This window comes from Xiphophorus maculatus, chromosome 10, assembly GCF_002775205.1.
Source record: "Xiphophorus maculatus strain JP 163 A chromosome 10, X_maculatus-5.0-male, whole genome shotgun sequence".
NCBI classification, from domain to species: domain Eukaryota; kingdom Metazoa; phylum Chordata; class Actinopteri; order Cyprinodontiformes; family Poeciliidae; genus Xiphophorus; species Xiphophorus maculatus.
Window position 1 is genome coordinate 1573591 of NC_036452.1, and position 27623 is coordinate 1601213.

The window sequence follows — 27623 nt, forward strand, 5'->3', positions numbered from 1 at the left end:
TGAAACCAAGACAGGAAGGAGCTTAAATATTTATTTTGCACAGCAGAGAAAACGTCTCCATCCACAGAAACCGCCGGATGCCTTAAATGAGCAGAATAAAAGTCACTTTAACCGCCTGAGTCGGATCAGAACCAGCCGAGCGTCTTGACGTTGCAGCTCACAACGTGCTGCTCTCCAGCTTCAGATCCACTTTCTGCTTCTGCTTCTCCATGACGGCCTCCAGCTCTGTGGCCCGCTTGGCGTCCTGCTCACACAAACAACCAAGTTAAAGGCGGTTTGGACCCGGTTAGTGGTACCAGCTTCAAAACCCGGAAAACCTTCAGAATCATCAGCCAACAATCCTAAAGGTTTAGATTTTTTTTTTTTTTTTAATCTAAAAACAGATTTTTGTTTTTTCCAAAAAACAAAAGTTAGTAAACTTGAAAATGAGTTTTAAAAATCTGAATTTGGAAACTTTCTTATTCCAGACAAGCAATAAGGCGCCATTTAGAAAATTAGTCAAAAATTAACAGCAAAGTATTTTTTTATTTAGCCTGAGAAAAAGATGGAAAAACATTTTTAAAAGTCACATTTTCACCATGAATGAAGATTAAAACTAAATGTTGAACTTTAAATATTTTAATTTGTGAGCCAAACATTTAGCTTGGAGCTAAATAATTAGCTTGCTAAATATTTAGCTTCAAACCAAACCATTTGGCTTAAAATTACTTAAATTGTGGGCTAAACATTCGGATTGCTAACTACTGTAAGCTTTCAGTTAGCTACATATTGACCATCATGCTGTCCGGTGCTGATATTCCCATTATTCTAAAATGGGAATATTGAGGTTAGAGAAGAAACCGAGGTTTTTATTATGTGCCTCTGTAAAGTCCGACGTGTTTGATGCTTCAATGTTTTCTGAACAGGTCGGTGTTGAAGAAAACCTCGTTTAATGAAGGGAAGATAAATGAATCATGAAATGTGGTTTTACCTCCAGCAGGGCTTTCTGCACAGTGAGCTGGCTGTAGACCCGGACTCCTTCATCCGGCAGCACGGCGCGCAGTTCCTCCTTATTCAGCGAGAAAAGCTGCGCTCCTGTCAGCACACTGAGGCAGTGGACCGTCCTGACACACACACACACACACACACACACACACACACAGGTGAGACCCGCAGGTCACCTGAGCAGGCTGGGAACCAGGCGGCGGTCACTCACGGGTCGCTGAAGCCCTTCCCCCGCAGCCACTCGGCCACCTCCTCCGGGGGAGAGTGGTAGTCCAGCGGGACGGCGGTTTCTGCGGACCGGTGGATGACCAGCGGTTTGCTCAGGCTGGCCTTCCCGTTGGTCAGCCTCTGCAGCAGCTCGTCATTCACCAGCATCACTTCACGTTCACACAGATAATCAATAAACCAGCCTGAATGCATCACTTCCCATCACAAGAAATCACAGAAAACAGCGATGAAGAATAAAAAGGAAAACGTTTTTATGACAAGTGGGAAAATAATTTAACAAAATGGAAAATTTTACTTGTTATTCCCTTTTCAATATAAAAAACACATTTAAATAGAAAATCTATGCTGGCGTGTTCGGACCCTGGTAGATAGAAAAACAGGAAATTTACACCAAAATATTTTTGTTTGAAAAGTTGAAAATTTGCTAGAAAGGAGACAATTTTTAGAGAAAGTTTTGAGAAACAAAAAATGTAAAAACTTCTGAGTTCAAAAAGTCAAAAATGTACAAGAAAAAGTTGAAAAGTTTGTAGAAAATTTTCTAGTAAAAATTAGGAAATTTCTGATTTAAAATCATTCCGATCTTTCCATAAAAATAAAAAATTAAAATGTTTCTACTTTTTTATTTTTTCCCCCCGAAAATGTCTAAGATTAATCTCAAAGTTTATCTCCTTTTTGGCAGAAATGTTTTCTTTTCTCTGTTCTAACAAGATATTTTATATTCCAGTTTACACTTTGAATATTTACTTAACATCGTTTCTGGGCCAAATCCTGTAAAAACCAGGGAAACTTATTGAATGTTTCAGAATCAAAGCAGGTGGAATAAAGAGATTCTCACCTTTATCGGTCTCGTCTGCCACCGGCCCGTGTTGGCTGTAGGTGGGCGAGCCGCGGCGCCGCTGCGGTGAGTGGGACGGGGTGGACAGCAGGGTGGGCGGGCTGGGCGGAACCGGACTGGCCGACTTCAGGAGCGGAGCCGGCGGAGGAAGCTGCAGCGACGGAGAGGTAAACAATGCTGCAAAGGGACAGGTGTGTGTGTGTGTGTGTGTGTGTGTGTGTGTGTGTGTGTGTGTGTGTGTGTGTGTGTGTGTGTGTGTGTGTGTGTGTGTGTGTGTGTGTGTGTCTCACGCTGGGGGGCCTGCTGCTGCTGCTGGGACTCTCTATGTGCTCCACCGGCTCCAGGACGGTGAAGGGAACGAAGCCCGACTGGCCGAACCGATTACGACATTTCCACCAGCGCTTCGATGACTCGAGCACCTGATTATAGACGGAAGTGATCAGGAAAAACCGGTAAAACACGTCATAAAAATTAGAAGTGTACAAAAGGGAAATCTATGCATTGTCAACTGAAGTGAGCCAACGACGATGATAGACGCTAATAAGCTAGCTAGCTAGCTAGCCAGTTATTTAGCTATTGTTTAATTTTAAAAATATATTTATAGTTTTCAGACATTATTTTTTTAGATTAATCTCAGAATATTTTTCTGGAATATTGCAGAGTTTCATAAGTCGAAAATCTGCTAGCTACAGAACCAGAACCAGCTAGCTAGCTAGCTAGCTCTCTCTCTATATATAATATCCACACATTAATCAAGCAAATGCCTTGATTATATTAAAAGTTTGACATTTAATGACATTTTATGAACGTTTTATTTGTGTTTCTAGGCTGACCTCCAGAGTCTCGCCGTGCTGCACCGACAGCTCGCTGTTGTTCCTGGCGATGAAGTCGTAGCTGCACCTGTAGAGCCGCTCGGCCTCCGCCGGCGCTGCGGGCCTGGAAGCAGCAGAGGCAGCGTGAGGTTCCGCTGCAGCCACGCAGCCGCGGGCCGCCGGACAGCTCTTACTTACTCTTTGCTGTAGATTCTGATTTCTGGAGGAGCTGGATGCTGCACCTGCTGCTGCAGCTGCTGCAGGTAAACAGGAAATGATGTCATGAGTTAAAACCATGTATCCCAGTTTGCTTCAATAGGTTTGAAATTACAAAACACAAAGTCAAAGTAAAATAAAACATTTTCTTCATTTTTGTCTCCAATGAAAAGGTGAAGAAGCATTTTCTGCATTCATATTTAGCACCTCATTTACTTTGATACCGTAAATAAAATCTGGTTCTACTGATAACCTTCAGACGTCACGTCATTAGTACGTCATTACGTCATTAGTAAATAAAGTCCAGCTGTTTGATTTCATCTGAAATCGGCAACATTTTGACCTTCAAATTATTTCTGTAGAGTGAAAAATGTACCAACGAGAGCTTTTAGTTAAATGTTTAGCTTCAAGCTAAATCTGAAGCTAAATGTTTAGCTTCAATTTAAATAGCTAGTTCGCTAAATACTAAATTAAAAATAACAAAATACCTAGATTAGCACTAAATATTTAGCTTTATTTTGGAGTTAGATACTTAACTGCTGTTTAACAACCTACTTAACTTGCTAACTAAATACTTTAAAAAAGCAACTACATAGTTAGCTTGGTGCTAAATATTTAGCATACTAACTGCTATTTTACAAACTATTTAGTTTACTAACTAAATATTTAATTTGCAGTTAAATGTTTAACTTTCTAACTATTTAATAAGCTACCGTATTTAGCTTGGTGCTAAATATTTACTTTAAAAAATAACATATTTAGCTTGAGAGTGAGTTATTGCATTATTATGCTACTACCATTATACTACTCAAAACAACAATATTATAATTTATCGCGATAACTTCTGGGACGATTAATCGTCCAGAAGCGATGGTTCTGGTGACGGTTCTGCCTGATCCGTTCAGGTGGTCAGAGGAGCGTCAAGGTGCAGCCGAGATGCCGCCGCCGTCTCCTGACCTCGGTGAACCCAGGTGAGCTGAGCCGGGCTCAGGTGTTCCGTACCTCCTGTTTCACTCGGTGGGCCTCGTGTTTGTGCTGTGACTCGACCGGATCCTCCCAAACCTGCCCGTCCGCCCGCACCGCTTCCGGCTTCCAGCCGCTCAGGAACACCGGGTTGTACGGAGCGACAGGTCCTCTGAGCTGAGCGCTGGGAGGGAACACTGCGTTACTGACTGCTGTCGTCACCTGAGCTCAGGTGTGTTCAAAACCCAGGCTGGGTTCAGTATTAACCTGCTGGTTCTGCTTTTGGTTTCAGGAACATTAAACAGAAACAGCTGGAATAGCAGCAAGTTTAAAAAAAATACATTTACAGCAATAATTTGGGTTATTTAACCTGTAAGAAGACATGATATCATATTTTATTTATTCACTTAGAAATGCCACAGTTTGAAACAAAATATTTCATTAGCAAGCAAAATATTTAACTGGCTGAAATAAATATGTAGATAGCAAGAAAACAAAATATTATATTTATAGACATATTTAACTTTAAATACTTAAAGTTAAATAAATAATAATTTAACTCTAAATGTTTATAGAAGTATAAATATTTATAATATTAATTGTAAATATTAATATTTATTTAGCTTGGAGTAGCTAAATATTTAGTTTACTGACTAAATATTTAGTTTACTGACTAAATATTTAGCTTAGACACTAAAATCTTAAATACTTAAATATTAACTAACTAGTTATCTCCAGTGTTGCTAGATTGTTGCTAAAGTTTTAGGTAGCAAACTAAATATGTGGCTAAATATTTAAACTGGAGCTAAATATTTAGCTTGCTAACAAATATTTAGTTTCAAGCTTTCTGTCTTAAGAGTATTAATGATCTTGAGGCGGGACTGGATCGATTGATCCGTTGCTACTGACCGGTGGAGGGTCCAGTTGGGCCCCAGAGCCGTCCAGAGCGCCGCCTCGTCCTCGTTCAGCGCCTCCTGCAGCAGCGACACAGCCGAGCTGCTCATGGCCGGGCTGGACACCGCCGCTCCGAACGCCGGACCGCCCGTCGTTTTCACCATCTGAGGACCAGAACAGTCAGCAAGAACCAACCAGGACCAGCTAAACTGTTAAGTAAGCATCCAACAGCCAATTAGAGGCGAATTAAACATCAGCCAATCAGAGGCAGACTCTGGCTGAAAACAGGAAGTAGAAAAACTCAGCCGGTCTAGATTATTTCTGCGGAGTAAAACCTGCTAATCTGAGCTTCCAACCGGTACCGGATCGGTTCAGGAACCTGATCAGAACCCGGCTGCTTCCTCTGGGAACTGTAAACAGAAAAGCTGCTGGTTCCCAGTAAAGCTGCTGGTTCCCAGTAAAGCTGCTGGTTCCCAGTAAAGCTGCTGGATTAGAGTATTTAGAGATGAAACATGTTTCCAGGTGTTTTTCCACCTGCAGCTGAAACCAGCTGCTCTTCTTCTGTGGTTCCTTAAAGAACCACCTGGAGAACTTTCCAGTCGTCTGGGCTTGATAAACTCTAAACATGTCCAGGACATTTTCTATTGATCATATTTAGCTGTTTTGTGCCGCATGTCTTTTAGTCCAGCTTCTTATTTAAATAAACCTTTAAACAATATATTATTTTAATAATATTTCATTTAAATAAACATTATTTAAATGATCATCTTCAGTAGTTTTACATTCTGAGAATTGAGCAGAAATGTTTCTATATTTTGTTGATTTAATCTTTCAGATTTCCTTTAAAAACATTTTTGTCTCCATGTTTCTTTGGAAACAAGAAAAATACGGAAAATGATGGAAAAAATGAAGGATGATGACATCATCAGATTTTCTTTCTTTTCTTCCATCCTTTCTCCAAAGGTTTTCTCTCTAATGTCTTCCTGTTTCCTGTCTTCATGTGTTTCCTGTCTTCCTGTTTCCTGTCTCATGTGTTTCCTGTCTCCCTGTTTCCTGTTTCCTGTCTTCATGTGTTTCCTGTCTTCCTGTTTCCTGTCTTTGTGTTCCAGACCTACCATATCCAGAGGTTTGAAGATGTGGTGCACCAGCTCCTCGGACGATGGACTGGCGATGGTGGATTTCAGCCGAGCCTGGAGGGAAAACCACAGCTGGTCGTTACACCTGGAGGCTCGGCAGCCGATAAACGGTGAGTCCAGTAAAAACACGAACCAGCAGGCAGAGACTGTATTTAAACTTCTGGAAGATGTCGATGAACTCGTCCTCTGACGGCGGCCGGGCTTTTTCCACCAGCAGATCGTCTGGAAGCCAGTGAACACGCCAGTCATTCCCACTCTGAGGGGAAGCTTTTACTTTGAAAAGCATCAGGCGGCATTTACCTTCAGCAGTCTGCTTCTTGCTTTTCTTCTTCTTCTTCTTCCTCTGGGTCAGGAGGTTTGAGGCGTCGGCCGTCTGCTGCAGCTTCCCCATGAACGACTCGATGTCGTCGAAGCAGTGGTTCAGGATCGCCTGAGGTACGGGAGGCACAACTGTATTTACTGTGTTTGGGAACAAACGCTGCACTGCAAAAACACAAAGTCTTACCAAGTAGTTTTGGTCAAGTTTATTGCAAATAAGACAAAACGAACTTACAGAACAGTTTGTTTTAGGTAAATAAGTCCTTAATATTTATGAAAAACTAAAAGTCCCAATGGAAGATTATTACTCTCATAGGAAAATGTCTTGTTATTAGTATAGCTAATACTTTCTAAGCTAAATATTTAGTTTGGATCTAAATATGTTGCTTGCTAAAATATTTAGTTTTGAGTTAAATGTTTTGTTTGCAAACTAACTTTTTAGCTCCCTAACTAAATATTTAGTTTACAAGCTAAATATTTAGCATGTAAACTAAACATTTTGTTTTGAACTGTAACATTTACACAGACATTTTTGATCAAAATGAAACTTTATAACATGATTTTATTCATCTTTGACTGTTGGTGGAATTTATTTACAATTTTTTTGTATTTCAAGTCAATAATTCCTTAATATTGATGAAAAGGTTTTAGCTCCACTGGCAGATTATTGGAAAAAATGTTTTGTTATAAGTGGAACTAAAACTTTTTTAAATATTAAGGAATTATTGACTTTAACAAGCTCCTCTATCTTGTTGAAAAGTTACTATAAGTTTGTTTCGTCTAATTTTAAGTATAAAACCATATTTGCTTGAGAAACTAGTAAATCCTTGTTTTTGTGTTTTTGCAGTGTAGAAGTGAGGAATGAAACGGGAGCGTACCACTTCTCTCTCGGCTCGCAGGAAGGAGACGTCCGGCCCGTTTGGTCCGTTTTCTGTGGAATCGGTTCAGTTATGATCCTTTTAATCGGGTTTAGATTCACTGCTGACCCACAGACTGACGCCGCCGTTTTGTTCCTTACCTCTCAGTCCAGGGTAGGGCGGCGGGTTGACCGGCGGCGCGTTGGGCGCGTACGGGAACGGCGGGTTGGGGATGTCGTACGACTCGAACATCTTCCCTTCGCTCTTAGGAATCCTGCTGGAGACGAGAGGCGACTTTTAAATCCTCGGCTTCAGGTCAAAGCTGCTGTTTGTTGTGTAAACGCCCTTCGGCAAGGACTGAAGAGTCAAATACGAAGTCAAAAACATGCAACACAAATTCTCCTCTCCTGATATTTACATCAGGGGTGTCCAAAGTGCGGGTCGGGGGCCATTTACGGCCCTCGGAATGATTCCTGGCGGTCCTTCATCACATATCATGCAGCTGATGCAGATGTCAAACAATGTTGTGGTGAAGTTTTCACTGATATCAGGTAAAGTAAAGCAAAGTATTCATCCAGGTTTCTGCTTTCCATTTAATTTATTGTAATGGTAAAAAGAAAAATGCCGACCTGAGCGTTTTAGTTTAAGAAACTCATCAGAATTAAGCCAGACTGAGTTACACAATATTCTGTACTTGTTGCTAAAAAGATAAAAACAAGTTCAGAAGAAAATTTAAAATGTAGGATATGGTTTACTTCTTTTTTGTTGTTTTTTTGTTTTAAATTTATGATTTACACATTTACAGAAATCCACATATTGTGGATTTAGTGTTTAGTTTATTGTTTAACTAGCTGGTCAAAATAAAAAAGTTCTTAAAATTTTATTTCAACTTATTTGGCCTAAAAAGTTTGAACTCCCTGATTTAAATGCAAACCCTTTAACCTTGTAAGCAGAATTACTGCTAAAAAAGAAACAAAATAAAATACATAAACAAAGCTTGAAGTTAACTTAAATCTCACAGTTTAAAAATCCTACCTAATAATTCCCTCTTTTTCTGGGTGAATGTGATAGAAATGTGTGTTTCTGTCCGTCTTACCGTGTTCGGTTCGGTTTGCCCTTGGAGCGTCGGTGAAAGAGAAACCAGAGAGAGCAGCAGATCCTGTCAGCAAACTGTGTGTGTGAACGGCTTCGCTCTCCCTGTCACACCTTCTTAAGTTATGCAGAAACCGGTAAAACGGGTCTCAGCTGTTTAATCTGTCCTGCTGCGTTTCTGCCGCCCTGCCGGCCTTTTCAGCCCCGCAGCCGCAAAATGACATCAAAACCGACTGAGAAGAACTCAAACTAAGCCTGTTTCAGTCTAAGTAAGTAAATAGCAATATACACAGAAATAAAACAAAACTCACTTATAAACAGAGAACCCAGAAACTATACTCAAGTAAGAGTAAAAAAGTATTTGGTGAAAAGTTCGCTCAACTACTGAGTAACTGATCAAATTATCAATATTTAATATATAAAATTACATCATCAGACAAACCAAAATATAAAGTTAAGTGGAAATTTTAGTATTTTAAGGATGAAAATGACAATAATTAATATCAGTAACAAACTGCAGGTGTGTCTCTGGGGGGAGAAAAATCCAGAAATGTAACTCAAGTAAGAGTAGAAAGTGCAGCGTAATAAAAATACATTTTGTTCCAAAATTCACTGAAGTAAATGTAACTAGTTACTACGCAGCTCTGTCATTATTATTTTAGCTTGTTTTAGGTAATATTGATTAAAAATCTGGTTGAATATTTCACTTATAACGAAACATTTTTCCATATTATAATTGAAATAATCTGCCAGTGGGACTAATTATTTAAAAAAAATAAATATTAAGGAATTATTGACTTAAAACAAACTGAAACATTGCTTTTAATTTAGTTTTTAGTCTTTCAAAAATTCAAACAAGTTGAAAGAAATTTATTTGGAATTTTTTTTATTTTGACTGATTTTGTTATTTAGTTTTATTATTATTGTTTTATTATTGTTCTGTATTTTATTTTGTTATGTGATTATGTTATTATATGAATTATTTAGATTTTGGTCTTTAAAATACCTACATTTCCACATAAGTTTATTTTTAATTTGTCTAATGATGTAATTATTAAACATAACTTGATTGATGTTTTATCATTTTATCAGAACTTGTATCAGAAAGTATTTGATACCAAACACGTTTTTATTTTTTTAGTTCTGAACCCATTTCTGGTTTTGATATTTATACTACACTGAAAAAACAAACAGGTGATTAAACTTAAAAAACTGAGTTAATTTGTTACCAGTAATCAAATTAAGTAAGTATGTGAAATTGTCATGTTAAAGAAATGGAAATAAATTAAGTTTGACAAACTTATTTTTATTACATGTAACAAATTAACTTGTATTTTTAGCTCCATTCTCTTTTTTCAGTGTATAAACTAGATCAAAATACTTGGTAAAAGTTTGTGTTTTTGCAGTTTTGCGTTAATTTGAGAGAGTTTATCTCCATGTCGACAGTAGAGGTGAAATCAAAACCGTTAGATCTTTAGGAGTTTTTATGACATCAGATTAGATGTTTTCCAGGATTTTCCCTCCATATATTTCATACCTTTCGGCGTCGGGAGCCATCTTGCTGCTGCTGGAGACTTCGGAAACGACGCCTTTAATGTCTTCACGGATCAGCTCTGCCTGTGGGAAGGACCAGCGTCAGCGAGGGAAGCCGAGCAGAGCCGGCCGGCCGCCGCCGCCGCCGCCGCCGCCGCCGCCGCCGCTCCTACCTGCATCGGTTCGCAGTTGAAGAAGTGAATGTCCGGCTTCTTCTGGTCGGAGCGCTGGCAGACCAGCAGCAGCAGCGAGGGGAAGTGCTTCTCCGTGTCGATGGTGTCGCAGCGGTAGATGTCTTGGAACGAGTAACGCTCCAGTTCGTCCTGCAAGAAAAAACTCTTCAGTTTGAGTCCAGAAACTTTTGCATATGCGAGTTAAACAGCTGCTAAATCCTCCACGCCACCAGGGGGCTCCCAAGAGCAACAACATACCATCGAATAATGCAAACTAAATGCTTTTAGTCAGGGAAAAAGTATCTCTCTATATTTTTATATGTGGTACACAAATAATAGATTAATCTCTTGCTGCTGTTCCCATTGGCCATAAAATTGAGCAAATTAAAATTACAAAAATAAAGCAGATGTTGGTGAAATAAAAGGTATGAAACTTGTTAACTTATTTACTGTAAATTTAGTGTAATTTGTTACACATAGAGTAACTGAGGAATGATAAAGCATCTGATGTTGACATCGTGGTATAGTTTTTTCCAAACTATAACACTTTCTGTAAAACTATCCCTCAGCATGATGCCACCACCACTTTGCTGCACAGTTAGTGAAGGGATTTATGCCTGAAAGCCAAACATACAAATCTGAGTCAGATGGTCGAAACTCGGATATAACTGGATGTTCCAGCAGGACGATGGTCCCAAACACATCTAAACTGGTGGAATAAAAATAATAGAATTTATGAACTTTGCTAAAAGTTGGCTTTTCGCCACTAACATTTAAACAAACTCTGATTAAAGATTCAGCTAAAATCAGACAAGAACCACCGAGTTTACTAACTTTGACAAGCAATGAGCAGCATCCCTAAAAAAGCTGCAGGAAAAACAGCAAAAAGCGCGGCTCTCACCTTCGGCGTCACACCTGAGCGTCTGCTGGGTGTTTTAACTCCCACACAGTTCAGCTTAAAACTTCATTTCTGGGCAATAAAACTGATGTGGAAACAAACAGTTTGTGGCGTTTAACGTTTAAATCTCACACTCAGCTGCTGAATTCATGTCTGACACAAATCCACTCTGATGATCTTGTTCCCCACATATGGAACACCAAAAGAGCCGAAAAATTAGCAAAATTTCATGTGTGTTTCACACACTGATGTTGTATGTAAATAAAGCAAAAAACCAGCCAATCACAGACAGAGTTTTCATTCAGCTGTTAAAATGCCTGGGTGGATCTAGCCCCGCCTTCGAGGCGTAGCTCCTCCCCCTCTCAGCTCCTCCAGACTAGCCAGCAGCAGTTAGCTAACAGCTGCTGAGCTCATTATAGGAGCTGCTGCTCAGAGTAACTCCTATTACCCTTAAAGGGTTAATAGTGGAGGCATGTTGGGAATGACTTCCTGGAGGCGGAGCTTCAGAAAGAGGAGGAGTTTTTAAAGAGACAGGCCCAATTTCAAGGAGTTAAATCAGGAAGTTAAATTTCTTTTGAGTCATATTTGATATTTATAGGATTTTTATATGAACTGAAGGAAACTTGTAAACACAGTTGTGCTATAAAATGGCTCCATGTGCCTGGAGAACACGACGCTGCTCCTCTAGTGGAAACATCATAATCCTAAAACTGTGTTTTTTCAACGTCAGCAGAATATCGACAAAGATTTGCACAGGTTTGAAACGGAAACGCGGCTCGTGCCTCACCTGACTGCTGGCGTCTCGGAAACGAAGCGAGTTGCTCCCGATGTCCAGCAGCATCTTCTGGCTCCACAGTTTGTTGTTGTCGGCCAGGAAGGAGAGGCGGGCCTGCGCCTCCTCCACGCCCTGGACGGTCCCGTCCTGCAGCGAGAACGTCATCAGGTGCTGCAGAAATAAAAAACACATCAAGTCACAAAGTTCATTTCACATCATTTCTTCCAGCAGAGTTTAGTAGCAACTTAATACATTTATTCAGTTACATTAACTTGAGTAACTTCTTTTGGAAAAATGGACTTTTACAAGTATTTTTACCTCGCTGTACTTTTTATTTGTACCTGAGTCATTTTATTTTGAAGTATTTCTGCTCCTATTTGAGTAAAATTTCTGGATTCTGAATGAAAAACAAACATGTTTTAACCACCAGACTCAGACTCACACCTGCAGTTTCTGTTACTGTTTCATGAGTTTTATTTTGAAAGAAACTGATTTGGAAATTTTTTTTCTTTTGCCTAATTTTATTTTTTTCTTACTTATATGAATTATTGTCCTTTTCATCCTTAAAATACCAAAATTTCCACTTAACTTTATATTTTAGTCTGTCAGATGATGTCATTTTTAAACATTAAATGATTGATAATTTGATCAGTTACTTTTTCTTGTTTTTTTTGTTTTTTTTACCAAATACTATTTTACTCTTGAGTATTTTCTTGGCTACTTTATACTTCTACTTGAAGTAGATCTACTGTTAGTGAGTAGTTTTTGTGCCCAGGTCTGGATGGAGGATCACGCTCTACGCTGATGATACTCACGTTTACCAGATGTTTCATGACTCGTGTCATCTTCTTGGCTGGAGGAAAGACAGAAAATAAATCTCAGACCTTTGAACAGATTTGGATGCTTTATCTAATCCTGATGTTGTATCTCTGGACAGCCGGCTTCATTCAAATCAACCTCTGATTGTTTTCCGCCTGCCAGCCGAGTCGTCTCCGCCTGTGAGCCGCCCAACCAGTCCGGCCAGCGAGCAATCTCACCCTGTACCTGCTCCTGTTTCTGCTCCTGTTTCTGCTCCAGTTTGTTCACACAGAGCCAACACTCTGTTCCTCTAACACTTTCTGACTCCATCAGAGGAATTAAATTACCTTCAGAGCTCAGAGATGCTCTGGAAATGTCAGTAAATCCAGTTTAGTCAGTCAGTAAAGTTTGACATTCCAGGTTAGAAAGATCAGAATAAACCAGTTTGTCAGTTCTTCCAGCTCTTCTTTATTATCTGTTCTTGTTAAATCGGTAATAATTTGACAGTCAAGTTTCTCTGAATCAACGGGACTGAAGTGATGAATCAACTCACCTGCAGCGGCTGCGTTTCCTGCGGGTTTGCTGTGAGCCGGAGTCCGCCGGCGCCTCCGCGTCAGCGCCAAGGTGTGTCCCAACCCGCCCAACAGCCGAACCTTGGAGATGAAAATATTTACTTTGGATCGCTCACCTGAGCCGGGAGCAGCGACATCCTGAGCAAATAACAGCGTTTTAATAAACAGGGCTTTGTTTATTTGAAATACATGAAAATTAGTCTCTTTAAATGATAAGAAATCAAAGAAAATCTATAAAATAACCAGCCAAAGAAAGTTCAGTTGTTTTTACTGAACGGAAACCCAAACATCGACCGAACCGGGTTTGGTTCTGAGTTTGATCCGATTTTCAACCCAACAGTTTAAGTGAATATTTTCTATGTTTATAATAATTAAATAATAACGTGTTACGAAACAAGTCATATAACTTAGTAACTATTAAATAATGTGGAAAACTGCACGTCTTAAAGCGACAGTGAACCGTCACCATGGCAACAGAAAGTGACGCAGGCGCGTTCAGGATCGACTTTATTGCAGTGAACTTTGCCTTATACATGTATTTATTCATATCTGTGTGTTTTTATATACATTTATATTTCTATATGATTTAAGCCTCTGAAATTGTTATGTTTTGCTAAAAAGGGAGAAAGTTTGTAAGAGATTTTTTTTATTTCAAACATTTACTTGAACATGAAAATATGAATCTAATTTAAACAGGTGATCTATTTTTTATTGTTGTATTAATTCAGAAAAAAGTTTGATTTTTGATCTAAATACCAGATGCCAGTCATGATAACTGAACAGTTTTTGTAAGTTGATAAATGTAAATTATGTTAGATGGGTTTTAATCACAGACTTGTGTATTGAATCAAAACACAACACATAACAGCTCTGTTGTAAACATTGATTTAAATGTTATTTAACCAACTAATTACCAATTTATGTATCTATTTTTATTTATTTTTTCTGGTTTTTGATTTTTGGTCACTTGAAATAATCATTTGAGAACTGATTTTTATTTTACAGTTTTTTAAATTATCTTAAGTATTTGAAGGGATGAATGTTTCCAAACAAACCGACACAAAGTGAAAAACTGTAATGTAAACATAAAAACGGTTATTATGTCTTAAAATGTTACATAATGACACTTATTTGGTTTAAAGTTCTGCTTCAGTTTTGTGTTTTATGTCTCTTTGTGAAACTGAATCATCTTTTATCAGGTGAAACATTTAACTGAACACAACCTTGAACAAGCAGCGTCACGCCGTTTATAACTCTGATCATATTTACTCAGGAAAACATGAAGAATGACGGATTATTACAAACAGAAACAAGACTTTCATTTCCCTTCATTTTAGTGGAGAAACATTTTGTAGCTGCAGTTTATTGGGGAGTTTATTATTGTTGGAAAAGTCTTGCCATATTCAGTTGTTGATTATTGCCATTAAGGTTTTGCCATAAAAGTTCATTCCTATTATTTTCTCTTTTGTTCATTTTTTGTTTTGATTTTTTAATCGAATTCGATTCAAATTCACAATAACTTTATTGGTCCTAAATGGAAGTTAAATGTTGTAATTCATATTAATTTAAATAATTGGTGATGACTGTTGGCAGGAAAGAGCTCCTGTAGCAGTCTGTATTACAGCAAACTTGAAGAAGCCTCTGACTGAAGAGCGTTTCGTAGTTCAGCTCAGATTTTTTCCGACAGAACAACATCGTGTAGCGGACACGCATGAACTGGAAGAAAAAAACGGCTTTCAACATTTCTACAATAAAAATCTGAAAAGTGTGGCATGACTTTGTGTTTCCAGACTCAGACTGGACAGAGATGGTGAGTCTTTGGGCGTCAGCTGCAAGAGCTGTTTGGATTCTCCATCTGAGTCATGAGTTAAAAAGAAAAGCTTCCCCTCAGCATGATGCTGCCACCACCAGGTTTAGCCAGGAAGGGGAAGTGATCAGGGTGACAAACAGAATTGTTTTCACTTTTAAAAAGTAAACCCTTTAAATCTTAACATGTTTTTAAAAAATACCTTTTAATTTGTCTATAAACTATAAAATCAAATTTAGCAACATTATCGATAAAAAATATAAAATGTGCTAAAATTCAAGCATTTCAACAGTTAAGATCAGATTAAATATTCTGACTAATCAGCTGCAGTCAGTTTTGTTTGGCGGTATCAGAGTAAAGGGGGCAGAATTCAAAGGCACACCACACTTTCCAGGTTTTGATTGGTAAAATGTTTTGACGAAATTCAACTTTTTTTATTCTACTTTGTAAATCTGCAGGACTTTATGTTTATGTTGGTTTATTACATAAAATAAATATTAAAAAACTGCTATTTTACCGGCGCCCAGTGGAGGGCGCTCTAAGCTTTAGAGGGGAATCACCTTGAGTCAAGAACTTCAGTTTTCATTCGGGTTGAATTTAGAGATTTTTCTCTCGTTTGAACTCTATTTCGAAACAAAACGTTAAATATGAGGGAGATGAATTTTATATTATGATTTCCCATGAAAGTCCAGAACTTTGGGTCTCATAAGGATGAATCCTCTGGGAAAGTTTCATTCAGAAAGTTTTTGTTGTTAAAATTACGCTCAGTAGTCTGGAGGTAAAGTATTAAAATTAGTTTTCTGTACCGGCCTCTGTTTCCTCCAATGGGAAATGTTTGGGCGGAGTCGCCACGTAAGGTTAAAGAGTTGACTGTAGTGTGAGGACAGTTGATCAACCTCGGAGAAGATTTACCTGCGACTACAGGTAACTAATGAGTATTTATTGGGTTAATTAAGAGACTTTGCTGCGCCTCTTTAAAGGGGAAGTTACTCAGTTATTTTCTGTTTATTTACGTCCAGAGCAGGCGGCTTACGTGGCATCCAGTGTGTGTGTGTGTGTGTGTGTGTGTGTGTGTGTGTGTGTGTGTGTGTGTGTGTGTGTGTGTGTGTGTGTGTGTGTGTGTGTGTGTGTGTGTGTGTGTTGTTATTGCTTCTTCTGGTTTTTATTATTATTTTAACAAAGTATGACCACTAAATAAGGAGAAAAGCCACTAAAGACACAGCAAACTGAAATGAAATGAGTGGTAAACTATTGAAATGTTCCTTTAAAGCAGTTTTACATTCTCACTGTTTTTCTTTATTCTAGAAACTGATGCATAATTCTGCCGTTGAGCCTGGAAACACCGACACGTGTTGGAAAATTAAATCCTAATCTCTCAAAGTATTTGCGGCTCATTAACGTTTGTTATCCGCATCGCGATGTGACGTTCAGTGACAGAAAACTGTAATTTATTTATGTTCAGTCTGTGACCGGTGGTCTGAGTTAGATAAACATAAACTGGATAAGTAGCAAAATTCTCTTTGGTTTTTATTATTTATGTATTTATTTATTTATTTATTTTTTGCACAATTGTTTTTTATTGATACTATTTAGAGGGGAGATGAGAAGGAGGAAAGAAGTTCAGCAAATGTGTCAGGGTTGGGAATCGAACCCGGGACTTCGGTATCGAGTAGTAGCTTCTGGATGCCTCTAAATACGCAAACGCCTCAGGGTTTTACGTATTTAAGCTAGTCGCCATAGACATGAACATGTTAGCGGATCTCTCTCGATCCGTTCCGAGGGGACCGTGAACGCATCGCGGCTGGTTCGTTCGTTGCATCAGGCGGAAGACAGGCAGGAGCCGGAGCCCACGTCCTGCTGGGTGGGAAGAACACGCGGGTAAACTTATGTCTCTTTAATATTTTTAGACTTAAACTGTAACATTTGTGGCGTCGCTTCAAACCGTGACGACACACGTTGGCGCGCGGGCTTTGTGTGAGCGCGGCGGTTGGATTCGCAGCCGCACGTGCGCGAACGACAGGATAACAGCTAGTTTCTTTGATCTTTCCGCATGTTCCCTACCTGTTTGCTAACAGTGTTAGCTGCTGCTTATAAGGTGGATTTGTGTTCAGTGTTGAAAGCTGGAGATGCTCCTGTTCGCGTGGGTTGTTATGGTGACCAAGTTATCTAGTCAGGTTACTGTGTTTTATTACTGTCTCAGCTAGCTGAACCACGAGGAATTTACATTTACAATGTAAATCCCCTAATCTGGGATTATCCTGACCCAGGTAAATAGACTTATCTTAACTGGTTAGCATTGCAGTTTCACACTCACCTCAACATTCCTGTACTTCCTGGTCCTGTTTCTGTTCGTTCTCATTGAGTATTAGCGATGCAAGATATATCGGCAACAACATATCGGCATGTGTTCGATAAGTAAAACTGGGCCGATAGTAAAAACGGTTTTTTCCATCTTGTTTGTGTTTCTGTAGGAGAAGGCGCTGTTGCTAACCCCTGAGCAACAAGAGTAGCTGTTGGTAGCCCTTAAAAGTCCGAAAAAATAATTTAAAAAAATGATTCTGTGGATGTTCATATTGGATTTTGAGATTGAGCTGCCTCCGACTTGCCTGCCCAGAATTCTGACTTCTGAAAACCGACTTTCATAGATATGTTAATAAAAAAGTTAATTTCTGTAGAATTCTTGATTAATTGCAGAAATTTTCTAGACAAAAACTTTGAGTTTGAAAAGTTGAAAATTTGAAAATCTGATTTTCTTAATCTGAGGATTATTTTAAAAAAAAGCTTAGAAATTTATCAAGCTGAAAAATAAACATTGCTAGAAAGAAACCTACAATTTTGAAATGAATCTCAGAAATATTGTAGAAAAAACCCTGAAAACATTTGGGCATTTAAAATGCTTAAGCCCCCCCCCCACTCCCACTCCCACCCTCTCAAATTTTCAGATTAATCTCAGAAATTGTTTTGAACAACAACAAATAAAAGAAAACGTGGAAATCTCTAAGTTTGAAAAGTCAAAGATTTGCCAGAAAAAACTTGGAATTTCAGAAAATTTTGAAGTGTTTCACTACTTTTAAAAACGATATATATCTACACCGACCCTAATATGGCGTCGTATTTAAGTACCTGGACAGAAGCGCATTAATAAGAGTTTATTTCTGTAAGAAGCATCCAGCCAGTGCAAACATAACAGCTTTGTTTCAGTGCCAAGCAACGGTGATTAAAGTCTGTTTTTCTAGAGTTGCATCCCAGAGCCATAGATTTAATATTATTTCTCTGTTCTGCGTCTGTTGGTTTAGCGTAACTCCTCCTCCCAGTGGTTAAGGTTTTCTGATCCATTTGGTAATAAAGTCCTCGATCTCTGGTTAGTTCTTCAAACCGATGAGGCAAAACCAGCAGCGGTTAAATCTTCATCAGATTCTCGTCTGAAGGCCGGGCGTTTGCTAACATCTGCTGAGCAGGCGTCGTGACGTTTGCTGCTTTTATCATCCGCTCTGTTCCCAGATGGAGAAGCAGCCTCTGCCAGACGACGGCGATAAGACGGGAGCGCCGGTCCCGGACGGCGGCGCCGCCGGCGGGCCGCCGGCCGCCTCCGAGCCTCCGTCCCGGGCCGGATGGAACAGCAAGGTGGAATATTTTTTAGCGCAGGTGGGATTCAGCGTCGGCCTGGGAAACGTCTGGAGGTTTCCGTATCTGTGCCACCAGAACGGAGGAGGTGAGCTGGAGGAAGAGTCAGAACCAGCTCTGGGTCAGACTGAATGTTTATTTTATTTCAGATTATTTCAGCTGAAACAAATTCTGAAACAATGTTGCAGCTAAAAGAAACTGTTGTCCTCCCTACTGGTGGGTCCACCAGTTTAACATTTAAAACCAATAATACAAAGAAACATCTAAAACTAACAAGATTTCAACAGAGTTCATCTGTAAAACTGCTATTACAAAGAAACTTATTTAGAACTGTAAAACAGAACAAAAAAAGGTGCTGCACTGCAAAAACTCAACATCTTACCAAGTTATTTTGGTTTAGTTTCTTCTGCAAATATCTTAGTACATGTGAAATAAAACAAAACTAACCTGCAAGTAACTTTTCCTCAACTCTAGAGGCTCGTTCAGGTGAATAATTCCTTAATATTGATTTTAAAATGTACTGTTTCCGCTGGCAGATTATTTCACTGATGACATGGGAAGCATGTCGGAGGCCGGTACAGACTGCAAAATGAATCATGTTTCCTGCTGAGGCGTTCATGACGTTTTGTTGTGAAACACAGCTTTGTTTTGCTCTAAAGCTCTGAGACGTTATCTTTTCTATTTAACTTAAAGCAATTCAACACTTTTGAAACTTTTTGTCTTTTTCCTTCTTTTCTTTCTGTTTCTCTGCTAACTGCTGTTAGCATTTGTCAACAGAAACTTGGTAGAAGTGAGAGCGTTGCTAATTAGTGTTACCAGAACGTTAGCGTTGCTAACGCTAGTTAGCTATGATGTTTCCATAAAAATGCCAACATTTCCAAACCTTGAAATCAAGTTAGTTGGTAGAAGTGAGAGCGTTGCGCAACACAAATAATCATCTGGGTGAAACACGGGACGCTAAAAAGTAGAACATAACTTAACTAAGCCTAAATGAATTTTATTTGTCTAAAAAGAAATAAGACACAATTACCTGAACATGGATAACTCAAACAGAGAGTTATTAATGCAAGTTTTGAGATGATTCACACAACAAACAAAAACAAAAATAGCCTTAAAACACTTGTTAGTACGAAGTCAGCGCAGGTTTGGAAACGGACGGGTCAGTTTGTCCTCAGGCAGTTACACAATAATAAAGGTGTGACAACATTAAAGCATGTGTTCATAATTCAGCAGCATGTTCAGACTAACAGGATCTGATTAGAGGAAAGTCGTTTACATTCATTTTCATAGATTTACAAATTTTCCTGAGCTTTAAAATGAAGTTGGGAATCCAGAACAAACCCCAGATATCATAAAAAATGTATTTTGTTATCAATTCGAAATGCTTGAAGACGGTTTTGGTCCAATTCCAGGACAAAAACGTTTGTAACTTTTCCGTTAGACTCCAGTCTGAAGCCTGATCATAAGCTCTGCAGTCTTTACGGCTCCATGTCGTCATGACGACATCGTCTGCACATATTTGGTACTGAACGTCTTCACTACTTCTGAGTAATTCATTAATATTCAAACCAAACTGCAGTCGTCCCAGGATGGGTTCTGGTGGAAAAGCCATTTTACAGAAACGTTATTCTGTAATAACGTTTACAACTTCTCCTCTAAATCAGGCTTTTATAATCATGCAAAACAAACATATTGTGGAGTCAAGACTTTAAAACGACTTTAGCATCTTATGTTAGCGGTTAGCACAGCTAGCATTGCTAACAGCCCTCCCTAGCATTGATGTTTCCATAAAAATGCCAACATTTCCAAACCTTGAAATCGAGTTTCTCTGAATGTGACCAGATGTTAATATTTTCGGCCATCTCTGGAGTGAAGTCGTCCCTCTGCTTTCGGCCGCCTCTCTGCAGGAGCCTTCCTGCTGCTCTACGTGCTGCTGATGCTGGTCGTGGGAATCCCGTTGTTCTTCCTGGAGCTGGCGGCCGGCCAGGACATCCGGCAGGGAAGCATCGGGGTCTGGAAGTACATCTCTCCCAGGCTGGCGGGAATCGGTTACTCCAGCTGCGTGGTAGGAAACTGGACGTCTAAAACGCAGCGAGAAGCATCTGTGGATGAAATGTTTATTATTCTGATGAAATACGAGCAGAAAAACAGCAAGAGAACATCTCTTGGAATTTATCTGGAAATCCATCCAGATATTTAATTTTCTACCAGCGTTCAGAACGAAAGCTGAAACGATTAATTGCATTTAATCGATCATTGAAATAATAGTCAACTAATTTAGTAATTAATCGTTAACTAGAGACTCAAAAAAGGCAATTTGCTTAAAAGATTCTGAAATCAGTTATGGAGCCAAAACTGTACAAAAATATATAAATTTATAGATTTTTTACATATTCCCTAAAAAAATACAATAAGCACCTTTTGCATCCAATTATTAATCAGTTAATCAATAAAATCATCAGGAGTTCAGCCCTGCAGGAGAATAATTGTTTTTCAAACGCTGGAAGGATTTTTAGCTGCAGATTTATGATTTTTGATGATCAAGAATTCACTAAAGATGCTTCTGTTGACCTTTAGGCAAGAAAAAGAGGAATTTAATTGGAGCAATATAATTAATTATATTGCACATAATATACGTCATTCATCAGCTTTTCCCTTAAAACCAGTAATACTGTAAAACATGAGCTGATGTGGTTAAAATCTGCTAAATGTTTTAATAGTTTTTATCCAATTAACTAAATAAATGTTAGAGATGTGAATCTTTGAGTATCTAGAGATTTGATTCAGAGCTTTAATTCTGCAAACAGTTTTTCTATTCAAGCTCTCCGGATGACTGACGGGAGGAAAAGAACAAAAAACATTTATTTAAACACATTTAAGGTTCATCAATAAACCAAAATCCACAAGTTTGCAGTTAAACAAAAAAAGTTTTGTGCATAAAATTCAGTAACTTAAGTGACCAGCATCATGTTAGCATAGCTGCTTTGCTTTTGCTTAAAAATAATTCAAAAATCATTGAAATGAAAATGTTACAAACTATAAAACAAACTGATTCCTGAGCATTTGGAGTGGATTATTGAGGAATTAGATTCTCTACAGGTTTTTTTTTTTTTTTTGCAGGTCTGTTTCTTCGTGGCTCTTTACTACAACGTCATCCTCGCCTGGAGCCTTTTCTACCTCGGCAACTCCTTCCAGTACCCGTTGCCCTGGCAACAGTGCCCCAAACACGGAAACGTAACGGGTAAAAACACGCGGCGTCGAAGGTCACGTGGAGCGGCTTGTTTTCTGAAAGTGAGACGTTTGTTTTGGGTCCAGAGAAGGAATGCGAGGCGAGTTCCCCGACGTCGTTCTTCTGGTACCGCAGAGCGCTGAACATCACCGACTCCATCGACCAGGTGGGGTCCTTCAACCCGTACATCGTGGGCTGCCTGCTGGCCGCCTGGACCGTCGTCTGCCTGGGGATGTTCAAGGGCATCAAGTCCTCTGTCAAGGTCATTCATCAGCTTTTACCGTAAAACTGACTGAAATGATTCTGCTTCAGTTGTTCTGTTTGGAAATTGCTTACATTTTAATTTGGTGTTTTCAAGGTTTGGAAAGTGCTTGATTTCTTCATCAAGTCCTTGAAAGTTTTTAATATTCAAACTAAGTAGAATCTAACGTTTGGTTAAAAAGTTAGATTTTAAAACCTGCATTCAGCTGGAACTAGATGTTTAGAAACACTTTATTTTGTTAAATCAGACTAAACTTTTCTTGTTTTAACTCAGAATCACCAAAATTATTTCTATTCTCTAACTGCCAGAAAACTTAGTGAAAACATTAATCTAAAGATATTTTTGTAAATATCAGTGAGATGAAAGAGATTTAAAAACATTTTGTCATATTTTTACCTTTTCCTGCACAGAGTACCGTTATTAAATTATGAAATAATGAATTGAAATTAACTTTTAGTTTATTTGTACCATTTTTATCTCCAAAATGTGGAACTGGAAAAGTTTGAAACTTTAGCTTGAAACCAGGATTTTGGAAATATTTCAGATAATTAAAACAAAAACCTAATCAATAATTATTGATGTCGACCAATATGACGTCAATAAAAATCATGACATGTTTTTAGGCTTAAGTTGAACTAAATATGGGATGAATAAAGGATCATAATGGTAAATGCTAAACCCAGTTAGCAGGAGCTAATGCTAAGCTAATGGCAGCAGCTGAGGCCGTTTGCCTCGTCAGCTGCTCGTATCGACACCTGGAAGGTTTTCCAATAATCGATCAGATTGATCGTCTGTTCGGTTCCAGGTCATGTATTTCTCCTCCATCTTCCCCTACGTGGTTCTGGTCTGCTTCCTGATCCGCGGCCTCATGCTGGACGGCGCCGCAGAGGGAATCGCCCACATGTTCTACCCCAAGGTAACGCCCGGCCCGGCCCGACCCGAGGTTTCCCCGGGCCGACCTTTGACCTGTCGCCGTGTGCTCGCAGCTGTCGATCTGGGCGGACATCCAGGTGTGGCGCCAGGCGGCCACGCAGGTGTTCTTCGCTCTGGGCCTGGGCTTCGGCTCCATCATCGCCTACTCCTCCTACAACCCCAAGAACAACAACTGCCACCGCGACGCCTTCACCGTCTCCTTCATCAACTTCCTGACCTCGCTGCTCGCCACGCTGGTGGTGTTCGCCGTGCTCGGCTTCCGCGCCAAGGAAAGGGTCGTGACCTGCGTGAAGAGGTGGGGTCAGAGGGCAGAGGGAGGCTGGGCGGGTCGTCCATTTTAGTTTCCTCATTTTTCTTTCTTTGTTTTGTCCTTTTTTATTTTCTTGATTCTAAAGTTTTTTTTTCTGTTGATATTTTTGCATTTTTAATTTTTTATACTTTATTTACTTCTTTTTGTTTCCATTTTTTTCTTTTTATTCATTTTCCTTTCATTTTCTCTTTATTTGCATTTTTTATTTTATTTTTATTTTCTGTTTTCTCTTTATTTCTCTCCTCCATACTCTCTCCATTTGATTTGTTTATTATTTTTGTTCTTTGTTTCTTTTTTATTTTCATGTTTGTATTTATTTTTTATTTTTTAAACTTTTCTTTTTGTCTCATTTCCTTCATTTTGTAGAAATATCCTCCATAGATTCTTTATTTAATTCTGTTTCATATTTTCTGGTAACGTCATCAGGTTTTTCTCTCTGACTCGTTTGTTTCCTGCAGGAACCTGCAGCAGCTGCTGTGGCAGCATCATGCCGGCCTGCTGACCTTTAACCCGCCCCCCTTTAACCTTTCCGCCCCGGACTCAGTGGGCTGGCAGGCCTACAGCTCCTGGTTCAACCAACATGGAGAGACTCTGGCTAATTTAACCGACTGCGACCTGGAGAAGGAGATGCAGACGGTGAGGCGTGTTTTCAGGCTGACCTTTGACCTCTGGACGGCGCTGACGGCGGCTGCGTTTGGTTGCAGGGCGTGGAGGGGACGGGTCTGGCCTTCATCGCCTTCACGGAGGCCATGACGCAGCTGCCCGGCAGCCCCTTCTGGTCGGCGCTCTTCTTCCTCATGCTGCTCAACCTCGGACTCAGCACCATGTTCGGAACCATGGAGGGAATCCTGGCGCCGCTCCGGGACCGCTTCGCCTCGCTGGCCCGGAACAAGACCAAGCTCACTGGTAAACCACCAGTTCACACTGGTGATTCTCCAGTTCATCCAGTGTTTAAATGTTTCCTGTGGGAAGTTTCTGTACCTCTGAGTTCAGCGTCATCCTGACCGGTTGACCTTTTGACCTCTGCTCCCTGACGGTCGTCCATCTTGGTTCCAGTGGCCAGCTGTGCGGCCGGTTTCCTGATCGGCCTGCTCTTCACGCAGCGCTGCGGGAACTACTTTGTGACCATGTTTGACGATTACTCCGCCACGCTGCCGCTCATCATCGTCGTCGTGTTCGAGACCTTCAGCGTGTCGTGGCTCTACGGCGCCGACAGGTGAGGCCGCCGCCCATCGCCACGCCGCCCATCGCCGACCCGGCGCTGACCCTGGTCTCCCTCCAGGTTCCTGGACGACATGGAGGCCATGCTGGGCTGGAGGCCGTCGGTTCTGTACAAGTACCTGTGGAAGTACGTGTGTCTGCTGGCCATGCTGGGGCTGCTGGGCGCCACCACCGTCCGCATGTTGATGGAGACGCCGACGTACATGAGCTGGAACCAGGAAACGGTACGCAGCGGGTCAGAACCGCCTTCAGAGGGTCCATTAGAAGACAACCAAGAAAATAAAAGCCTGTAATTGTGAAATTATTACAGGCTTTTATTTCCTTTCTTCCTTTTTTAAATTCTTCCTTTAGCTCCAGTTTACTTCCTGCTTTCTTTCTTTGTTTCTTTCTTTCTTTATTTCTTTCTTTCTTTATTTATTTATTTCCATTTGTGAAACAACAAAGTCAAAGTTATAATCTGAGGGGCTGAATACAAATGCAAAACGCACTTTTCAGATTTTATTAGTAAACATAAACAACGTTTATTGAAGCTGAAATGTTGAAGTTTGTTGTTGCAAAGGAGGAAAAACTAAAAACTTTATGATTCTAATGAAGCGTTTTTCCGACTGAGTGAAAACAAAACTCTGGATGTTTTGTTTTCCAGGCATCGGAGGTCCGGCTGCCGTATCCCGGCTGGGCTCTGGCGGTTCTGGCTCTGCTGATCATCTTCGCCATGCTGCCGGTCCCGGTCGGGTTCATCTACTCGGTTCTGCAGGACCGCAGGCGGCCGAGCAGCAGAGACACGGAGACGGGGCTGTACCGCATCGTTAACTCTGACGAGACGCCCATGACGGACATGACCGACGCAGACTGGACCGACCCGGACCGGACCGACCCGGACCACCGGAACGGCTTCATACCGTCTGAGTCCTAGAGAAAAACACGACGCAGGATTAGAGCCGGACTAAGAGATTATTTTTAATTACGATAATAAAATAATATTATTACCAGAAGAAAAGTCGTAAAATTACGAGAAAACTGGTTCTGACAGGAATTCTTTGCTGAAGTTCAGATTTTCTGTAGATTTTGACACAAAATATTTTTTTACGCTTTTTTTCCCCACATCAGTTTAATTAAGGCTGAACAATAAATCAATAACATAAACATGATAAACATGATCAGTTCCAACAGATGAACACATCTGGCTGAATATTCATCATGCAGGTTGGTGGGATAAACCAACTCTCTGGCTTTTCGGTTGCCTAGCAACGACCTGCCGGGTAACGGAGCAGCAGTTTCAAGTTTCCCCTCTTTGCCTCACAACTGGTAAAAAATTTAAAAACAAACTGGAGGGAGAACTGGATGAAACAGGAAGTGACACCCCATCAGCTTGGCTCTGCTTCAGACATTTTTTTAAAAATCGGTGTATCAATATCGGCTGATATGAAACGATTATATCGTGATGCGTTTTGATGATGATAGAAATTCCTCATTTTAACTTTTGGCGTTATCGTAACGTTACTTTATTCTTGTCCTCTTACAGATTTATTCCGTTATTATCGCATCATTGCAACGTTTTCTCCAATCGTTACATTTTTCACGCAATATTATAACTTTTTTCGTATAACTTTATTCTCGTTTTTTATTATTGCAACTTTATTATGGTAATATCTTTTTGCATATCATTAAAACTTTGGTAATATGACTATAATGTAATATTACAACTTTTTTTTTTTAACTTTTTTTTTTACTTTTTTTTCTCTGAAGAGTTTTCGCGGCGCTAGCGGCTCGTATTTTATTTTGTACAGTAGGCAGACAGGAAGGAGGGCGAGGCGAGGGGGAAGACATGCGGTAAAGGTCGTCGGGGCCGGGATTCGAACCCGCGACGTCCGCGTCGAGGACTAAGGCCTCCATATTACAATTTTATTATTACAACTTTTTTCTCGTTAAGATTATTCTTATAACTTTTGTTGTACGACTTTATTCTCATATTGTTGCGAGTTTTATTCTGATATTATGACTTTATTCTGGTTACATCATTTTTCTTGTCACTGCAGTTTTTCTGGTATTACGACTTTATTGTCATATGAGTTTATTCTCGTAATATTACGACTTTATTTAGATAATATTGTGACTTTATTCTCATAATTATTTTTTCTTTGTCCTGGCTTTAATGCTCTGTCACAGAAATGACCAAAATTCTGCCCTAACGAACTTTAATTCACCATTTTCAGAGCAAAAGCTTTCATTTTTAAATATTTAAAACCTTTTCCCCTATTTATTTTCACAAAGTTAAATTAAATCCATAAGTTTATGGATGTATTAAATTATTTTTTCAACAGGAATGTCTTTTAAAAAGTTGATATTTGAGGAACTGGAACCCGTCATGAACCATTCCTGCGTATCCTTGTTGTTTTACGACTTCGTGTTTTTACGAACTCTGATGGTCACACCAACGTTCAGAAGTGGAGCGACGCGGCGGTGGACGGCCGCATATCTACGACCTGTTGACCTTATGAACACGAGCTGCTGTTTGACGTCCGTGTTTCGGTTTCCGCAGCTCATCGCTGCCAAAACATTTTATCTGAATCTTCAGTTTTCAGACCTGGATGTTTACGGCGCCGTAAATGTTTACAATGACTGTTAGTCCAGAACAGTTTCCGTTAAGCATCGAGTTCCCCAGAGAAAATGAGAAATGTTTATTATTTTCATGATATATCGGCGTGAACATCGGTATCGTTGTCGTAATCGATCCGATAAGTAAAACCGGAGCTTCCGATGTTTATTTCCGTCTTGTTGCTGATACAGACGCAGCGCAGAACGTTCAACTGAAACGGTCCGAAGAAAAGATAATAAAATATTTAGAGATGCACGGATATGAAAATTTAGGCTGGTATTGATATTAATCCTGCTCTTATAGCCGATAACCGATATCATTCATATCGGGATGTTTGACACTGTAAGACAGCGGCGTTATGTGGAAATACGAAGGTTAAGGCTTAAAAGACAAAATAAATTTAAATTAATAATTTATTAATTAATAAATTAAAATAAATTAATTTTGTTCAAATTTTAATGTGTTAAAATCTGTAATTAAACAAAATGTAGTCGACACAGATGTAGACGCTGCAGCCCTGAAAGTATTTACATATCATAACTACTTTATGAGCCTGA

At 39.7% G+C, this 27623-nt stretch overlaps 2 protein-coding genes and 1 long non-coding RNA gene across 6 annotated transcripts; 2 read left to right on the top strand and 1 right to left on the bottom strand.

The window, feature by feature from the left end:
• Window positions 1-17: 17 nt before the first annotated feature.
• Window positions 18-17512, bottom strand: LOC102216925 (epidermal growth factor receptor kinase substrate 8-like protein 1). 3 transcript variants are annotated; one of them, XM_023341481.1, is made up of 20 exons: window positions 17206-17512; window positions 13066-13165; window positions 12530-12567; window positions 11727-11885; window positions 10042-10191; window positions 9873-9952; window positions 7405-7517; window positions 7265-7317; window positions 6369-6498; window positions 6202-6290; window positions 6048-6122; window positions 4948-5096; window positions 4078-4222; window positions 3058-3116; window positions 2881-2983; window positions 2338-2466; window positions 2048-2198; window positions 1196-1361; window positions 971-1103; window positions 18-244 (listed from the first exon to the last, which is right to left on the bottom strand). In XM_023341481.1, the coding sequence occupies exons 1-20, from the start codon at window positions 17248-17250 to the stop codon at window positions 158-160; spliced, it is 2154 nt and encodes a 717-aa protein (XP_023197249.1). In that variant the 5' UTR covers window positions 17251-17512; the 3' UTR covers window positions 18-157. The 3 variants fall into 3 exon arrangements, with proteins under 3 accessions (XP_023197249.1, XP_023197248.1, XP_023197250.1); XM_023341480.1 differs by having other exon boundaries at window positions 7405-7520; window positions 17206-17511; XM_023341482.1 differs by lacking the exon at window positions 17206-17512 and having other exon boundaries at window positions 7405-7520; window positions 13066-13194.
• LOC111609943 lies at window positions 5059-7320 on the top strand. Its single transcript, XR_002753413.1, has 4 exons — window positions 5059-5148; window positions 6042-6178; window positions 6421-6503; window positions 7234-7320. It is a non-coding gene; the product is annotated as an uncharacterized LOC111609943 (long non-coding RNA).
• Window positions 15730-26232, top strand: LOC102217172 (sodium-dependent neutral amino acid transporter B(0)AT2-like). Of its 2 annotated transcripts, none has more exons than XM_023341483.1 (12): window positions 15730-15815; window positions 18393-18603; window positions 20423-20580; window positions 21636-21756; window positions 21831-22006; window positions 22812-22922; window positions 22993-23234; window positions 23708-23885; window positions 23954-24155; window positions 24306-24465; window positions 24532-24694; window positions 25114-26232. In XM_023341483.1, exons 2-12 carry the CDS (start codon window positions 18393-18395, stop codon window positions 25381-25383), a joined length of 1992 nt encoding a protein of 663 aa, XP_023197251.1. In that variant the 5' UTR covers window positions 15730-15815; the 3' UTR covers window positions 25384-26232. The 2 variants fall into 2 exon arrangements, with proteins under 2 accessions (XP_023197251.1, XP_005803330.2); XM_005803273.2 differs by lacking the exon at window positions 15730-15815 and adding an exon at window positions 16529-16769.
• Window positions 26233-27623: the final 1391 nt, after the last annotated feature.